The sequence below is a fragment of the Oxyura jamaicensis genome, chromosome Z (assembly GCF_011077185.1).
Source record: "Oxyura jamaicensis isolate SHBP4307 breed ruddy duck chromosome Z, BPBGC_Ojam_1.0, whole genome shotgun sequence".
In the NCBI taxonomy this organism is placed as follows: Eukaryota; Metazoa; Chordata; class Aves; order Anseriformes; family Anatidae; genus Oxyura; species Oxyura jamaicensis.
Window position 1 is genome coordinate 29065643 of NC_048926.1, and position 18545 is coordinate 29084187.

The 18545-nt window shown below is 36.7% G+C and overlaps 1 protein-coding gene across 3 annotated transcripts in view; it reads right to left on the bottom strand.

The window, feature by feature from the left end:
* Positions 1-583: 583 nt before the first annotated feature.
* Positions 584-18545, bottom strand: part of RFX3 (regulatory factor X3) — a 133987-nt gene continuing 116025 nt past the window's right edge. For all 3 annotated transcript variants that reach the window (XM_035309588.1, XM_035309587.1, XM_035309586.1), the window contains 4 exons: positions 12977-13185; positions 10787-10940; positions 8473-8515; positions 584-7612 (listed from right to left, as the gene is read on the bottom strand). In XM_035309588.1, coding sequence (XP_035165479.1) covers positions 7374-7612; positions 8473-8515; positions 10787-10940; positions 12977-13185 — 645 coding nt within the window. In that variant the 3' untranslated portion in view covers positions 584-7373. The remainder of the gene's footprint in view (positions 7613-8472; positions 8516-10786; positions 10941-12976; positions 13186-18545) is intronic.

An 18545-nucleotide genomic window follows, 5' to 3' on the forward strand; every position in this document is an offset into this window, starting at 1 on the left:
TACCATAGTTTTGTGAGAAATACCTGTTCTATATTTTGTATCCAATAGCCATTTTGATTTTTTGTCACCTATTACTTGGTGGATCCTCCCCAGTTAAAATAACATTTTGCATTTTATATGAAACCATGCCTGGAACACACACTCGAGATCCATGAGAAAAATAACCTGGTAAGATTAGGCCTTTGTATTTGTTTTGTGAAACTGCAAAAACATTCATTGCATTAGTATATTGTAGAACACTTACAACAAACACTTCAGAAATAGTTTCTAGTCGCAATGAAAATTAATACCCAATAATTCCTGGAGGCCGAAGTCTGCAAGCCTACTCACTGACAGCTGTTAACTAGCTAAATCTGTAATGGGGAAGTATTGTAGATATTTAAATTAGTAAGTATTTTACTATCTGTATTTAGTGGGTAGATAGACAGTCTGAGACATGTTCATTACTTACTTTTGTTGCTGCTAAGTAAGTATTTGAGCTCTTATTTAGAATTCATAAGTAGAAATAATTTTCTCTCTCAAAATCTACAGTATTACAATCCAAAATAGCTGGCTATATAAAAACTGAAGCAATACAGTTATGTTTGTAACAAGAAAACAAATTTATTGATTTTAAAAGACAAGACACAATTTTGTTTTGAAAAACACAAAAAGCTAGCCTGAGTTCAAGTCTGAAATATTCAGAAAAATCCTACTGTCTTTAGTATGTTCCAGTCATTTTTTTAAACAACACACTAAAAGTTAATATATATTTTTATAATTATAAAAGTTCCCCAGTTATTGTACAGTACACAATACAAATTGCCCACAAACTATTATTTAGCTCCTGCCAGTTTTGAGAGGACATGATATACTAAAAGATTTAGCATTTCTCACAAAAATCACATCAGGAAATACGTATTTACAAAATCAAATACATTATACAAAAAAACCATCACGTTATTCTGTAAAGATGTCTTTTTTAAATAATTAAAAAGTATATTCAACTGTAGTCCAAAAACTGGAAAAGAACATTACATTATCTCACACATACAATCTACAAAAAGTTGCTTACCTCATTTACATAATATATTCAGTCAACTGCAAAATAAATGTTTGAATATGTCCTAGTGTTATGATGTTTCTGTGCTGTGGGACTGAATAATGTAATCTGCCACTTACTAAGTGAAAATTTAAATGATGGCACTTTAAAAAAAATACAGTATAAAATAAATGCAAGAATGGAAGTTTCCTAGAAGGTAAGAAAGCCCTGAGTGATGACAAAATTACTGATTGGTAGCTCTAGAATTAACCTAATTAAAGTTTACCACCTCAGGCACAATTTTCCAAGTTTTTGAAAGGCACTCGAAGTTTCTTTAACAGCCTCATTGGTTATTAACTGTAAATCCAAATTTTCAGTGAAGATGCATGGAGATGGGCAACTTGCTTTGGTACAAAGTGTTATTTTTCTGACATTTTAAATTGCTTAATTGGGTTACTTTAAGATGGATATAATGTTTAAATGCAAAGCAATCACATTAATATTGTACGGAAAGAAACTTTATTTGGGGAACCCTTTAGTGTTCGTGTAAAAAGCTCTTAATGACATCAGCAAGTCAAAAAGAATTGAAATGAGTTCCTGGTAAATACCAATCCATGTGAGGTTGTCCCTCCAAAATTCCTGTGACAAGGACATTTTTTGTTTCAGAGTAGAATTCATCCAGAACTGAAAACTCTTGTAAGACATTTGCACCTGAATCAAGAAAGTGCTTAAGAATATAGAAAAAAATATATATATATATTTTTTTCTGATTTAGATGTAAGTGAGGCTCATTTGATGCTCAGTCTTGTTCTGGGCCTTCTTTTCTACAGTAAATTTCACCCTTAATGAGCAATCTATAAGAACATTTCTTAGCAATTATTTAACTACTCAGGGCTTCCAATCCCAAATTGTTAATTTATTTTTTCAAAAGGAAAAGGAAAATAAAAAACAGAATAAAACGAGTTAAAATGATCATTTTCAAACTAAGGCATATTTTACTTCAAACAAACATTAGGCAGTCACTTTGTAAGTGGCTTTTACTATTTCTCAAGTTAAACTGGTAAATTAAACTCAGGTCTACTGGCACATAAAATCACTAGCAGCAATGATCAAGGCATGCAAACTCAGAAGCATTTACATTAAATTATGAATAAAAAAGTTGTTAAATTAAAACCCTTTGAGTATTGCATTTATGATAATTAATTCTGCATGAATTTGCATTAACTGACTAAAAATGTTTACAGCTTACTTGCATTATACTACTAATGTAATTGCATTAAATAACTTAAAAAGAGACCTTTGTTTTTGCCCTCAGGTAGACTTAAATAAGTACAGCTGCATTTAGTGTTTGCTGACTGATTGATACTGCAAGAAACCAGTAGAAAATGTACAGTACTCTCACTTAGTAAGGTGGCATTTCTCTCCTTAATCTCAAAGAATCTGTACTTGCTACTACACTTGTTCCCTTGTTCTTTCGAGCAGTAGTTTTAAGAACTAAGGGGCATTTTAACATGGCAAAAGGCTGGTGCAGTTTCTGGGTTGCTTTTAAAATTCTGACATTCAATAAGGGCTATCCAAATTGTACCCCTATAGATGAAGCTGAACGGAATACCTTCACCTTTCCATTAGTTATTATTGCAATGGCTAAATGTTAAAAGGAATATGAACATAATTGTATTCTTGCTTATCAAAAAAACTGCAGAAAATCTTAATGCAAACATATCAAATATTCTGTAAAAATTTTCTTCTTCACTAATCTTTCTTTTAATCCTAAAGATTCTCTTGTACAGTACCAGAATATTCCAATACTAACCTACCTAAGGAGATTTTCAAAATAGGCTAAATATAATATATTTTCTAAACCTTCCCCTTCTAAAGGCATCTTAAATTAGACATTTTCATGTCTGTAGAAACACATTTGATTTTCTTTATGCATTTATGCAATTATGAAAACAAGGGAGCTGAAGAACTGTTTTCCATTATACAGTACACATCAATGGCAGTGAATATTTTGGCTAAACCTATTGAACCTCCTATCACAAAATCATTCCCATATAGTATGCAAGTATTTACTTTAGAAATTAAACAAATAACCAAACAAAATCTACCATGCTATCAGGTATTTCAAAGTATATGTTCAGTGGACTAATTATATTATCTAAAAAGCTTTATTCTCATCATGTGACTTACAATGCTCAAAGGGTTAATGCAAGGCATTACATTAAATTAATTTTCTAATACTAGAACTAAGCACTGTGTGTTTATGCTCCTATTCCAGTTTTTTTTATTTGTTTGTCTTAGATCACCAAACAAATTAGCAGAGATAGTACAATTCCATTTACTGATTTGTTTTAAACCATACAGACAGAGTTTGTCCCGTCAGAGAGACAAGGGCCCAATTTTCAGAAATTCATGCTGCTCTCTCAAATGAATGTTTTAAACTCTGAAATTACTGTTGCAGATAAGTACCAAAACATACATTATTAATGAATATATTCTTCTTCCACTTTTATGGAAGTGGATAATTTATGGCTAATGATGATTACTTTTATTTTGTAAAACTGTTCTGAATTAAATTGGATTGCAGTGCATCTCTAATATAAAAGTTTTTCTGAACAGTGCAGATGTCAACGAGTGATACTGACAAAGACATCAGATCATGTCTCTTAGGGAAAAAAAGTGAAAAAAAGGAGGTGTTTTAGATATTTAAAAATACCTCGCTTTAAATTAAATTTGTATATAGATCTATACATTCCTGAATGACCATACACCAGAACATTATCTATTTTCTTATTTATGAACTAAAGGCTGTAATGCTGTAAGTCATCATTTTACAAGTAAATGATTTCAAATCTATTTTCCAATTTTTAATGGAAGTTTTATTTTAAAAGAAGGTGCTTATAGCATGCTACAGTACATGAGTAAAACATGCACAAAAAAAATATTTGAGAACATAAAAAAGAAAAGCTTTAAAACTGATTTACCATGAGAAAGATGGAAATGTACCAAAAATTATCATAAACATAAAACTTTTGAAAATTGGGCCCTGTGCTTTGAAAAGGTAGTTCAACAATACCCATTCCCTCACACTGTTCACTGTGCCTTTTGTGCTAATGGAGAAAATGCCTGTAAATAATTATTTTCAATACTATGTCAAGATCAAATAAAACACATAAATCGTTATCAGATCTAGTAATGTCTATCCTGTCTATCCTACACGCTACACTTCTCCAGAGCACTAATAGTAGACTTCAGAGCTGGTGTGTCAATGCAACCCCATGATACACATTATAGGATCTGGACTGAGGTATTCATATCTCTGTCATATAATCATTACTAAAACTATTAAAGATAGTAGGAGTGTGCAAAATGTTTTACCTAAGTATGTTCAATTCAAATTTCAGTAAATGTAAAAATAAAACACAAGACTCCCAAACCTGTAACTACACAAATTAGCTTACAGTAACTCAGTTCTTTTAAAAATCTTGTAAAAAGGTAGAAGAAAAGAGTGTTTAAAGACTCTACAGAATAATCAATTGATAAGAACAGGAATATAGATGCCATTCAGTTTTCTAAACCTGGCATAGTTCTAATTTGCTTTGTTAACTGATTGTTCGTAGAAGCTATGAAATACATTGCAGCATTCCAACTCTGTATTTATTTTTCAGAGTTTTTATTTTTTTGTTTGTGGGTTGGTTTTATATTATTTTTTTTGCACTTTGTGAACAGTGAACAACTGGATGGGAGTGGGGATCTAAATAATTAAAGATACTCATGTCCCACTTGTTTTAACGATCTAGATTTACCTAGTACAATCATTCTCTTTTCTCAGCAACAACAAATACAATATTAAACCAATAAAAGACAATAATAAGAAAACATTATAGGTTTGTCAACACAAAAACTGAAAGAAGTACTACAAAATTTTAAAAAGTTGAAAATTAAAAAAAAAAAAAGTTCAATTATGTCACTTTATTTTAATTGTAAACATCTTATAATGCACAATGAAGGGGAGTAAATATTTATCACAGCTTAGTTTTAGCATTTTTGGTGAAGGGTACAGATGTGCTGATTTCCAAGGAAAAATCAGGACACACTGAGCGATATATGTGAGAACAAAATATATAATGAGATTCAGTGCATTTATGAGTTTAGAAATAATGAATATAAGCCTCACTTTCACTTTTTACTGAGGCAAAAGCCTTCTACTGACATTAACTAGGAATTTTGCCTACACAGAATAAGCAGGATGGGTTCACCTCCCCATTCTGTAAAGGAATTTAAATTTATTTTTTACAACAATAATGTTAGGACGTTTCAGTTCACATGTAGCTGTCTTTGAAGCATATGTAGTTTATAGCAACAAACCTGTTGCTGTAAGTACGCTATTCATTTCACGTTATTTTCCCATTTGGTATATATTACTTCAAAGTCATTTTACAGACACAGTAGATAAACCAAAATAAATGAAACCCTAATTTTCTTACACAGTCTTTTGTATAAAGTTGATCTTTTTGTGCTCTCCTTTAGTGTTTGGCTTTGTTTCTTATTTAATTCCTTATTTTAGTGTAGCAAATTCATGTGTCCGCATAATGAAATGTTCAAGAAGAAAAATCTGATTGTTTAATGTCAATCAATATGGGCTATATAAACTGTCATTATGAGATTTAACCATTATATGTAAAATCAGACTGATACCCCACAAAATATACACATTGAAAACATGCACTGCATTATGTACCTGCTCATTTATTTACTTTTACTTTTTAAAATTAAAAGTAGACAGGGGTCTAAAAAATATATAATCATGCTTGGGACTATGGTCAATCTATTTTGACATTTGAAGTTGGTATTAAAGCTAGTTTTGCCTTCTAAATTCCCAAGCAAATTTTATTTGTAATAAAGTGAAATCCAGCTAGAAATGAGAAAAAATAGGTTTATTGTCATTCTAAGAGGGATATTAAAATCATTTAATAATAAAAAATCATTTTCTTCTTTTGAAGGCTATGTAACCTGTCCTTACTTAGGGAATTTGAAGATGACAGGCACACCTTGTTGAATTAATTTAAGAATTAAGAATAACAAAAAGTACTAAATCTTAGCTTCAGTTCTGTTTAAGGCACCATGTAATAGCCGAGGTACAATGATCCCTGATGTACATTCTTAAATGGCAATGGTCCATCTAGCCACCTATTCAAATTCTACACAATTGGGAATAAGTACAAGTGAGGTGTGCCAGTTACACTGCCTTATCTAATTTTTTTTTTTTTGTAAAAATTTAATTCCACTTTAACAACAAGGAAATATTTTTGAAAGGAAAATGATGCAGGTTGCTACATTCCTTGCACTCTATAAATCATCTTTTCTAAGAGCAGCAGATTGAACAACTAATATGAAAAGACCTGGAATAGAAGAAAGTCATCCAAATGGAATGTTTTCCTGTATGTCCAGTTCAGCTTAAGTAGCACGTACACTTAGAAATTAACAATAATAATCAAGTCACTTCTTTTTCAGCTTCAGCTTCTAACAACTACAGTACCACTCAACAGCTAAAAGCACCTGTTCAGTGGTGCCACATAAAGAATCAGTAGTCTTCAAAACAGAGGAACTGGTAAGGAAATAATATCTGGAACTGTTGATTTTAAAGGAACCTTGCATTGTTAATATAATGGTCAGATAATTAGGTACGTTTATTACGTACACATTATCACATTCTATTACAATTCCATTATTTAAACTTGCTTCTTCCTTACAGAAAGAAACTAGAATATCTCCCAATCCTCCAACATTATTACAAAATTTCCCCCTGAATGCTCACAATTTTTTAAAAATAGTGTCTTTTAGTTGTCCAAGGAAAAGCACCTTTTATAACAAATTTGATACATCTGCTGTCAAATAAGTATGCCTCCAGTGTAAATCAAAGAAAATAGTTCTTTTGATATTTCACAGAAGAGCATCTAATTAGAAACCTATGTATATGAAATCATTGTCATAACTAATAATTAACATTAATTTTTTTAAAAAACTATGAAAAAATTTAAATTATTATAAGAGGACAAAAACATTAACATTAAGCTTTGCAAAAATCTTCCTTGCATTTGATTCTAAGAAAACTCTTCATATTGAGTGGCCAATGCAAAATGATTCAGTTTACAAAAAAATCTGTTGTTTTTTCTTTTTTTAAACAGATCTGGCAAAATACATACATCCATTCCATTTAATAACTCCAATAAAATTATGTTCAGCACAGTTAAAATTTGACAACAGTCAACCTTCAGACTTTTTCTCTCTTTATTTTTTTTTTTTTCATATTAAACTCAAAGGGCTAATGTAACGGGGGGAAAGTTTCATATTAGACTGCAGTATATGTATTTCCTGTAGCACTGCATTGTCTGATAGTCTGAGTAGTTGCAACAATGTGCTCGTTATGAATTGGGTTCAGGAGGTTCTGCTGTACTCCACTCTCAAGCACAGGCTGCATGCAGCCCACCTGAAATGCCTGGTTTATCTCTGTTTTCTCCCTCTTGGCTTGTGGCTCTCCATTTTCATCCATCTCTTCATCTATTTCACTTTCAACTTCACTGCCCTCATCTGCACAAACAAACAACCATAAAAGTAGCACAAAGGAAAAAAATTGTAATACAAGGACTTTTGTTTTGCAAATAATATTTGAAATACAGATACAAGGAAGACTAGCAATTTCATAGAGTATAAACTGAAAAGTTAAAATTTTAATGGAAAACATTAATGATTATTTCAAATAGATTAACAGACTACCACAGTTCTGATCACTTCAGTTACATACTATTGATGCAATAACAAGAAAGAGCAATTAGCAACCTCAAAAACAATCTCTAACAAACTGCATTAACTTCATATAGCAAAATGCCTCTCATCTATAAGACTTGATAAACTTTTACAAGAGTAGTTTCTCTTACTTATAGATAGGGAAACTGAGGTGAAATGTGGTTATGACTTGACATCAAATTACACAACCAGTCAATATAAAAATATATGTCAAAATATGGCATGAAAACTTTATTAAAAACTCTTTTCTTCCTATCTTTTTCACTGACAAGTTATTTAGCAACTGTATGTAATCTTGACATCTACACTTGGTAGTAATGAAGATACAAGAGCATACTCCTGGCTTTCTTCCTATGGCTGTTCCCCTTCTTTGTCCTACCAGATACAACTAAATGCTGGGTAAAAATTTGAATGTTTCTTGTGTAAATAATAAACATCTTTAAAATAAATTCTTATCAGGAAACATAACTAAAATATTCTAGTCATTATATGATGCAGTATCCATATGTTAATGTATCCACAAAACATACACATGCATTTTAAAATCATAGTATGTGTATGTATTTATTTATACGTATTTTTAAAATCTAAGTTGCTCAGAGACTCTATACAGAATTACACACTGGAGAGATTAAAATGCTTACCTTTATCCATATTTCCAGGGGACACAGCATTTAAGTCACCAAACTGCAAAATAAACAGTAAAAAAACTAGACACCATCTTAAGCAAATATAAACTTAGAGCATCTGTGATGGAGCAGGCCCATGCTCCACTGGTTTGAGGTTAGCATGCGAACACATGGTATTGACTGCAGCCACATCTGTTACACATCAATTCGTTTTGCATTCCATCCTAGGTTCGTACTTATTAAGATAACTGTCACTAAGTAAGCCCTCTTAAATTAAAATGGGTGATGATATCATTCTTTTTTAAGATGACTTCATCATGGCCTTTATCACTTGAACCGAACTACTTCTGTGTTATATACGGTCAGAAAATATGACATATATCCATTTTGAATTGTCAATATTTCATCCAAAAGCTCTTTTTAAAATTTTCCAGAGAAGCTAGAATAAAAATGAAGTTACAGAAAAAGCAGTTACAGCATTGCAGATTTACAAGGTAAATGAAAGCTACTGCTGATAAAAGGTTTAGAATCTGTTAACTGTTCACTTATATCAAAAAGATACCTTTTCAAAATAGTTGCTCACAAGCTAGACGAAAACCTTCTTTCTTTTCTTTCCCTGAATCTTCTAACCTACTCTTAAATGAGATTGGCAAAGTAAAATGTCATGAATCAATCACAAATGAAAAGAGTATGTTATTTAGATAAATAAATTTCTAACAATAATTAATGATACCAATCTTTTTCAGAAGTACAGTAAGGTAAGACAGTAATTTAAGGAATGCTAATAGAACTCCAGTACCCATCCTTTCATGTCATTATACCTATCCTTACAATATTTTGGCTGTGTTCATTAAGTATTCACACAACCATGCAACAGAAATGTATGACAAAACTCACCTAAGAGAAAAACCTTTAAACATGAGGTCATTTTTATTTGGCTGCAGTTAACTGCAGCACTCTGAAGTACCTTTGCCAATACCTGTGTCCAAAGATGGGAGAAGGGGATGGGTGGAAAATGAGAATGTTTTTCTTAGCTGTAACACTAGTCTTTGTCAGACTATAGTTTTAGACTTCTTTGTTTTATTTCAGTCACAGGAAAACAGTAAAAAGCATATACTTAATGAGTATTTACAACTTCTACTGTGCCTGTTTCACCTCCGAAAGTTCTGGGTTACTTATTTCCCAGTAATATATCCATCTCAATTTGCATAATTTTTTTTTAAGTCTACACTACAACAAAAATGTATGTACAAATATATGATGTCTATTAAGAAGACAAGAATGATTAAGCAAATATATTATTGGTGGGTCACTAAGCAGAAATTTTGTAATTTAGTTTTTCTGAGACCTTATGCCATATGGTTTGAAATTATTTGACAAATAAAGTAAGAAATTTTCAGTTTCTCATGAAAGTACAGTAGCTTTTTATAGTATGGAGTGACACTATTAGTGTATCTTGAAGGAAGAGTGACACCTGATGTTAAATCAACACACAAAATAACTTGGAAGTAGTCAGTAATCAATATGATACAATGACTCCCAAATTTAAAAATGTAACAAAGCTATCTTATTAAATATTGACTATATTATTAAATATAACAATTTTCCAGCACTTTTAATATAAATTTATTTTGAAAAATTGTGCATCGCACTCAAAAGTTAGATAGATGAAGTACTGGAGAAAAGAGGGATGAGATAAACTTTCCCTTGTAGATGCCATGAAACACTGGTTCTCAATTGAGATTTTTGTGTTGTTTTTTTTTTAAGCCTATAATCTTTGAAACACAGATATTAAAATCAGCTGTGTCACAGACCTCTAAGTATGACGGCACTGGTGACATGAATGTGAGCAGTACCATACAGATCAAATTTCTGCAAGCGAGACACCCTTCTCAGGTCAGTGGGCGTAGTCAGCTCACTTGTGTTAACATTTGTGTTGGAATTTAAAATGTGTGGAAATACTTGTAAACAGATCCATGTAAGCAACAGGGTTTGTTTTTGTTTTTTATTTTTCACACATTCAGTTGTCAAAAACTGAAAAAAATGTTTTATGTTGAAAAACATTTCTCAAACTGTGCCCAAACTTAGGCACATGAATCTCTGTGCAGGTTTGTAAAGGAGTAAGCTTGTTAGCAAAGATTCGGTTGTTAGAATTCAGTGTGATTTTAGAACTCTGACAATCAACAAATTAGTAGATGTACTAGTAACCCAATCTATTCTTACACTGCAGAACTTTCCACAGCTCCATATAAATGTTTAGAAAATTTGCAAAGATACATACTAAAATTCATCACTAAATCCATCAGTGTAGTCTCTTACATGTTCTTACCTCTCCCATAACTGCAATAGGTGTCTCTCCTGTTGCCTGAGCAACACGATGTTCTACTAAGTAAAACATGTATTCATCATAAAGCAAGCGGATCAGATGAAAAGAGCCAAAGCTAGCAGCACTGCGCAAGGTTAAATCTCGAATCACCATTGAGCTATTCAAAAATAGAAAAAGATATGTTTCTGTTATATGTTATAGTCATTTTAAGTTATCCATACACACATTTCACCTCAAAACCAACATTCCTAAAAGCAACATCATCCACAAATGTCTGATTTATGGTGTCTTCAGAAAGAGATGTCCAGGAAAAAACATTTGCTTCTCTCCTTTTGCTGAAGGTATTGTTGGATACCACATTATATTAAGAAATAACTGGATTGTTGGATACCACATTATATTAAGAAATAATGGATTGTTTTGTTTTCCATTTTGTTTTCATATATGCATAACTACCAATACTTGACTATGCATATAATCTAATCTGAAGGAAAAAAATGTTAAAAACATACGCACAAAAGAAGAAACAAAATTGTATGAAAACTGTTTCACTTTAAACAAGCTAATACTTAAATAATGTATGTTGAGCCCACATCCCCAGTACGACGGTTTTGTCAGAATTTTAAAACTTTGAAATTCAAAAACAGAAAGAAAAAAAAGACTATATATATATATGATATTGATATCCTCAGCAAGTAGCTGACACAGTCATTTTCAAAGAACTAGATTACTAGGTTTATTCTGATAACTGTTTGTAGTGAGTTTACACAGCAGCGGTTTGATAGCAGGAGGGCTGCAGGGGTGGCCTCTGTAAGAAGAATCCAGAAGCTGCCCCATGTAAGTTAAGAGACAGTTCAAAAGGGACCTGCTGCCGGCCAGAGCTGAGCCAGTGAGTGATGTTGGTTGCACCTCTGTGAGAGCAGATTTAAGAAAGGAAAAAAAAAAAAACAAAAAAACCTGCTGTACAACAGCAGCTGGGAGAATGAGGAGTGAGAAGCAGCCCTGCAGCCCCCAGGTCAGTGCAGCAGGAGGGCAGGAGGAGCTCCAGGCAGGCAGCAGCAGTTCCCCTGCAGCCTGTGGAGAGGCCCCTGGTGGAGCAGGCTGTCCCCCTGCAGCCCATGGGTCCCACACGGAGCAGATCTCCACGCTGCAGCCCGTGGAGGAGCCCCCGGTGGAGCAGGTGGATGTGGCCTGGAGGAGGCTGCGGCCCATGGAGAGCCCCCGCAGGAGCAGGCCCCGGGCCGGAGCTGCAGCCCGTGGAGAAGAGCCCACGCAGGAGCAGGGGGTCCCGTGGGGTACCCATGCTGGAGCAGTTTGCTCCTCATGGATGGACCCCATGATGTGGACCCATGCTGCTGCCTGTGGGAAACCCATGCAGGACCAGGATGGGGAAGGACAGCATTGGAGGGAACCTATACTACAGCAGGAGCAGATGGTGACTGTGAAGGAGTGACAGAGGGAAAGCACTGGGGACTGACCGCAGCCCATGTTCCCCTGTGCTGCTCAGGGGGAGGAGGTGGGAGAGGATGGATGGGGGGAAGATGTTCTTTGTTTTTCTGTTTCTCAGTGCTCTGGCTTGTTAGTAATAGACAATTTTATTCATCTCCTTATACTGAGTATGTTTTGCCCATGACAATAATTGTTGAGTGATCTCCCTGTCCTTATCTCTACCCCTTAGACCTTTTCATCGTGTTCTCTCCCCTTTCCTTTTGAGGAGTGTGAGTGAGAGAGCAATTGTGGTTTAGCTCAGCTTCCCAGCTGCATAAAACCACCACACTGTTTCAATAAGCAACTATCACAGAAATCTTGTCTTAATGAGCTCTCCATACATTAAAAAAAGTTTTGCCTTCCTTACCCAATAAACACAGATACCAGTGTTTCAATTAATAATATTAAAAATAGTGACCTAATAATTGTATAGTTAATTCAACCTAAAGATTTCACATTATCTAACTCATGACAAAATTCTACCTGCATTCATTTTCACATGGACTTTAAAAGAATAAGAGCATCACTTAAGTTCCTGCCAAGTTACAAGTGTCTCTGAGTTTGATGTGAACAATATATTTTTTTTAAATAAGTTTTTCATGACTTAGTGAGTCAGTATGATGTTACATCTGTCAACTTTGCTACAGTGAACAATCAGCAAATAACAGAATACTTAAACTGTTTTAGATTTCTAATAAATACTACCTGTAGAAAGACCATTTTAACAGAAATTGCCGTGCTGCTTTAGGAAAGCTGGGTCTTCCTTCATACGGTTTCAGTGCTTGCATCATTACATTATCAAGCCAGGCAGCCCACTGCTCCAGAGTGCTTTGCTGTTGAAGAGTCATTTTGAAATCTGTTTCTAGCCTCTGAACCATGTTGTCATCACACTGGCACACCCAGGAAGCCTGCTCCTGTTATAGCAAATGGCAACTCTTGAATTAACAATACATAAATCAAAGCAGAGAATGAAATTCATTCCTAAAGGTTAAGCAATTCAGTGGATGGAAAGGACAAAAAAAAATGCTTATGGCACGAACTCAGAAATAGTTTTTATTTTTATATATGTCACAGTTTTGTTGAAAGACAGTGGATGGGGAAAATACAACATGTAAAAGCAAACATCAAGAATGTTGTAGTTTTCCACATTAATCTTCAAAAAAAAAAAAAAGATATCTCTTACTTTCCTTGTTCATAATTTTATTACTGAAATATTTGGGAATTGCCAGTTTTTGCTGGGACCGCAGGCATGCCAATCAGAAAGAATAGTTTAATGGGAGTTTCATGTAATAATAAAAATAAAAAATAAAAATAAAAAGAAGAATTCAAGTGCTAATTTCCTTTAGTTATGACAAAGTTAAGCCTAAAGACAATTTCAGTTATATTGTCTTATAAAAGAACACTTTGTATGTAAGCTTTGTTTGCTGACTATAGGTAGCAGTAGGTTACACATTACCTAAAGTACAATGTAAACTGCAAGCAAATGGAGAAACATACCCTGCAGGCAATAATGAACAATTTAATTTAATCAGTGTTATCAAGTTTAAATGAGGCTAACAGGACACTTCAGAAACTAAGACATAACAAATGAAGACTCATTTAAGCCATGTCCTTAAATGATAGCAATCATGCCAAGTTAACACCTCAAAATTCACAGACTATATGTCTATGTTACCGTTATTACTGTAATTAATGTATTGCATTTTTGGTCAAGTACACTACCCACATGAACTCTTTCATGTAGATATCAATGATGCTGTAACAAGAAGTCTGAGAGGTCAATCACAAGAGATTTAAAGGCCCTTGGAAGATAGCTAAAGGACTCAAGAACACAGGCAGTGTTTTCCTCATTCCTCCCAGTAGCAAGAGACATGAAAAGAAACAGATGAGCCGTGTGCCTGGCTCTAGGACTAATGCCCTCACCAGAATTGTGGGTTTTATAATGACAGAGGAGTCTTTGAGACACAAGATTTGCTGGGGCCTGACAAGACCCAACTTTCTCAATGAGTGAAATGATTCTTGGCTCATAACCTGGCAAGACCAATTGAGAGAGCTTTTAAAACAGGATCTATCGAGGAGGGGGATATCACTAGGATCACTGGACTCAAGTCAAAGGATGCACTGGAGGTTGCAAAGGCACACCTGAAATGCTTGTTTAAAAATGGAAACAGTTTGAGGAATAAATGGGACAAACTGGAAGCTTTGGTCCCTTCCCAAGTTATGATATCACTGCCTTGTAGGAGGTGTGACAATAGGTGACTTGGCAGCAATGATGACGGAACAGTAAAGTTCAAAATTTTTGGTGTAGTGAGAAAAAACAGTCAGCAGAGTTGCCACCCTGGATTTTAAGAAAGCAAACTTAGAGCTACTTATTTTAAGAGCTACTTAGGGAGCTAGTGGTGTCTTCTGGAAATCTGCTTTAGAGGGTTCCGAATCATAGAAACATAGAATCATAGAATGGCTTGAGTTGGAAGAGACCTTAAAGATCATCTAGTTTCAACAACCCTGGCATGGGCAGGGACACACTAGACGAGGTTGCTCAAAGCCCCATCCAGCCTGGCCTTAAACACTTCCAGGGATGGGGCATCCACAGCTTCTCCGGGCAACATGTTCCAGTGCCCCACTGCTCTCAGAGTAAAGAATTTCTTCCTTACACCTAATGTAAATCTGTCTCTTTTAGTTTAAAGCCTTAATCTTTGTCCTACCACTACACTCCCTGTAAAGTGTCCCTCTCCAGCTTTCCTGCAGGCCCCCTTTATGTACTGGAAGGCCACTATAAGGTCTCCCCTTCTCTTCTTTAGGCTGAACACCCCAACTCCCTCAGCCTGTTTTCACAGCAGAGGTGGCCTAGCACCTTGATCATCCACACGGCCCTCCCCTGGACTCATTCTAATACTACCACGTCCTTATTATACTGGCAGCCCCAGAGCTAAACACAGCATTTAAGGTGGGGTCTCATGAGAACAGAGTAGTGGGGGAGAATCACCTCCCTTCACATGCTGACCATGTTTCTTTTCATGCAGCCCAGGATAACAGTTAGCATTTTGTTCTTAAAGCACACATTGATGTCTCATGTCGAGCCTCTCATCAACCAACACCCCCAGGTTCTTCTCATAAGGGCTGCTTTCAATTCATTCTCTGCCCAGCCTGTAATTTGTGCTTGGGATTGCCCTGGCCCAGATGCAGGACCTTGCTCTTGGCCTTGTTGAACCTCATGAGGCTCTCATAAGCCCACTTCTCAAGCCTGTCAAGGTCCCTCTGGATGGCACCTCCTTCCCTCTAGCATGTCAACTACACCACACAGATTGTTGTCATTGGCAAACTTGCTGACAGTGCACTCAATCTCAAAGTCCATGTCACCGATAAAGAAGTTAAATAGTTCTGGTCCCAATACTGACCCATGAGGAACACCACTCATTACTGATCTCTGCCTGGACCTTGAGCTGTTGTTGGCTGCAGCACTTTGTATGCAGCCATCCAGCCAATTCCCTACCTGCCCAACGGTCCATCCATCAAATCCATGTCTCTTCAATTTCAAGACAAGGATATCATGCAGGACATTGTAAAATGCTTTGCACAAGTCCAGGTAGATAATGTCAGCTGCTCTTCCCCTATCTACAAATTTTGTAACCACATCATAGAAAGGCACTAGATTTGTCAGTCATGACTGGCCCTTAGTGAAGCCATGTTGGCTGTCAAAAATCAACTCCTTATTTTCCATGTGCCTTAGCACAGTTCCCAGGAGTATCTGCTCCATGATCTTGCCAGGCACAAAGGTAAGATTGACTGGCCTGTAGGCTCCCAGGTCTTCCTTTTTTTCCCATTTTAAAAACGGAGGTTATGTTTCTCCTCTTCCGGTCAGTGGGAAATTCACTGGATTGCCATGACTTCTTAAATAACAGAATCACAGAATCACAGAATTTCTAGGTTGGAAGAGACCTCAAGATCATCAAGTCCAACCTCTGACCTAACACTAACAGTCCCCACTAAACCATATCCCTAAGCTCTACATCTAAACGTCTTTTAAAGACCTCCAGGGATGGTGACTCCACCACTTCCCTGGGCAGCCCGTTCCCGTGTCTAACAACCCTTTCGGTAAAGAAGTTCTTCCTAACATCCAACCTAAAACTCCCCTGGCACAACTTAAGCCCATTCCCCCTCGTCCTGTCACCAGGCACGTGGGAGAACAGACCAAACCCCACCTCGCTACAGCCTCCCTTGAGGTACCTGTAGAGAGCGATAAGGTCACCCCTGAGCCTCCTCTTCTCCAGGCTGAACAAGCCCAGCTCCCTCAGCCGCTCCTCGTAAGACTTGTTCTCCAGGCCCCTCACCAGCTTCGTAGCCCTTCTCTGGACTTGCTCAAGCACCTCCATGTCCTTCTTGTAGCGAGGGGCCCAAAACTGAACGCAGTACTCGAGGTGCGGCCTCACCAGAGCCGAGTACAGGGGGACGATCACCTCCCTGGCCCTGCTGGCCACGCTGTTTCTTATACAGGCCAGGATGCTGTTGGCCTTCTTGGCCACCTGAGCACACTGCTGGCTCATATTCAGCCGACTATCAACCATCACACAAATAAGATGGATAGTGGCTTAGCAACTACATCTGCCAGTTCCCTTGGGACCCACGGATGTATCCCTACAGGTCCCATGGTCTTGTGCATCTGGAGTTTCCTTAAATGGTCTCAAACTTGATTTTCTCCTACAGTGGGTGGATTATCGTTCTTCCAGTCCCTGTGTTTCCCTTCTGTGACCTGGGCTTTGTGCCTGGAGTTCTTTTGAATGAAGCCTCAAGCAAAAAAGCCATCAAGTACCTCAGCCTTCTCCATATTCTGAGGTACCAGGTTTTCCATTTCCTTCTGGAGAGGACCCCCAGTTTCCCTTACCTTCCTTTTATCTCTGAGGTATATATAAAGCTCTTTCTTGTTGCCCTTGATGTCCCTGTTCTAATTTAATTCTAAAAGAGCTTTGGCTTTCCTAACCTGATACCTGGCTGCTTGGACAGTGTTTCTGTATCCCTCCCAGACTACCTGTACTTGCTTCCACTCTCTGTAGGCATTCTTTTTCTATTAAAGCTTGGTCTAGGACTTCTTGTTTATCCATCCAGGCCTCCTGGTGTTTTTGCCTGACTTCCTCTTTGCTGGGATGCATTGCTCCTGAGTTTGGAGGAGGTGATCCTTGAATATTAACCAGCTTTCATGGGCTCCTCTTCCTTCCAGGGCTCTGTCCCATGGTACTCTATCAAGCAGATCCCCGAAGAGGGCAAAATCTGCTCTATCAAAGTCTACGATAACAAGCTTGCTGTGCTTCCTCCTTGCTGCCCTCTGAATTAAAAACTGCACCATTTCATGGATCACTGCAGCCAAGGCAGCCCTTGAGTTTTACATTCCCCACCAGCCCAACCTTCTTGGTGAGAATAAGATCCAGCACTGCACCGCTCCTTGTTGGCTCCTCTATCATTTGGAGAAGGAAGTTGTTATCAATTGATTCCAGGAACGATTTCCTACGCACTGCTGTGCTGTTCCTCCAACAGATATTGGAGCAGTTAAAATCCCCAATGAGAGCCAAGGCTTGTAAATGTGAGGCTGCTTATTTTTGTCTATAGAGGGCCTCATCCGCTTGGTCTTCCTGATCAGATGGCCTGTAGAACACTCCCACTATAATGTCCCCTGCCCCTGCCCTCCCTGTAATCCTGACCCATAAGCTCTCTGTCAGCTCCTCATCCACCCTCAGGCAGAGCTCCATCCAATCCAACTGCTCATTGACATAGAGAGCAATGCCCTCTTCTCACCTTCCCTGCCTGTCCTTCTTAAAGAGCCTCTATCCTTCCATCCTAACATGCCAGTAACCAACCCATCACGTCTCTGAAATACCACTGAGGTCACAACCCAGCAGGCATGCATACATGGGACACATATACAGTATCTGGGGCATGCACTTAGGGATCCACAAGAGCTGGTTACTTTTTAAGAACCACCTTCTAAAGGCCCCATTGTGTCACAAGTCAAGCAAGTAGGGAGGACTAACTTGGCTGAACAGGGAACTCTCCTGGAAGCAGGGCAGAAAAAAAGATATGATCTCTGGAAATAAAGTCAGGCTTCACAAAGAGATTTACGAGCTGCATTTCACATCTGCAGAGAGAAAACAAGATAAGCTGAAGCTCAGCTTGAGCTGATATTAAGTCAGTGTGGTGTTGGACAACATAAAAGGCATTTTAAGTACATCAACAGAAAAAGGAGGTCTAAGGAGAACATTGGACTGACTCTTGATGCAGATGG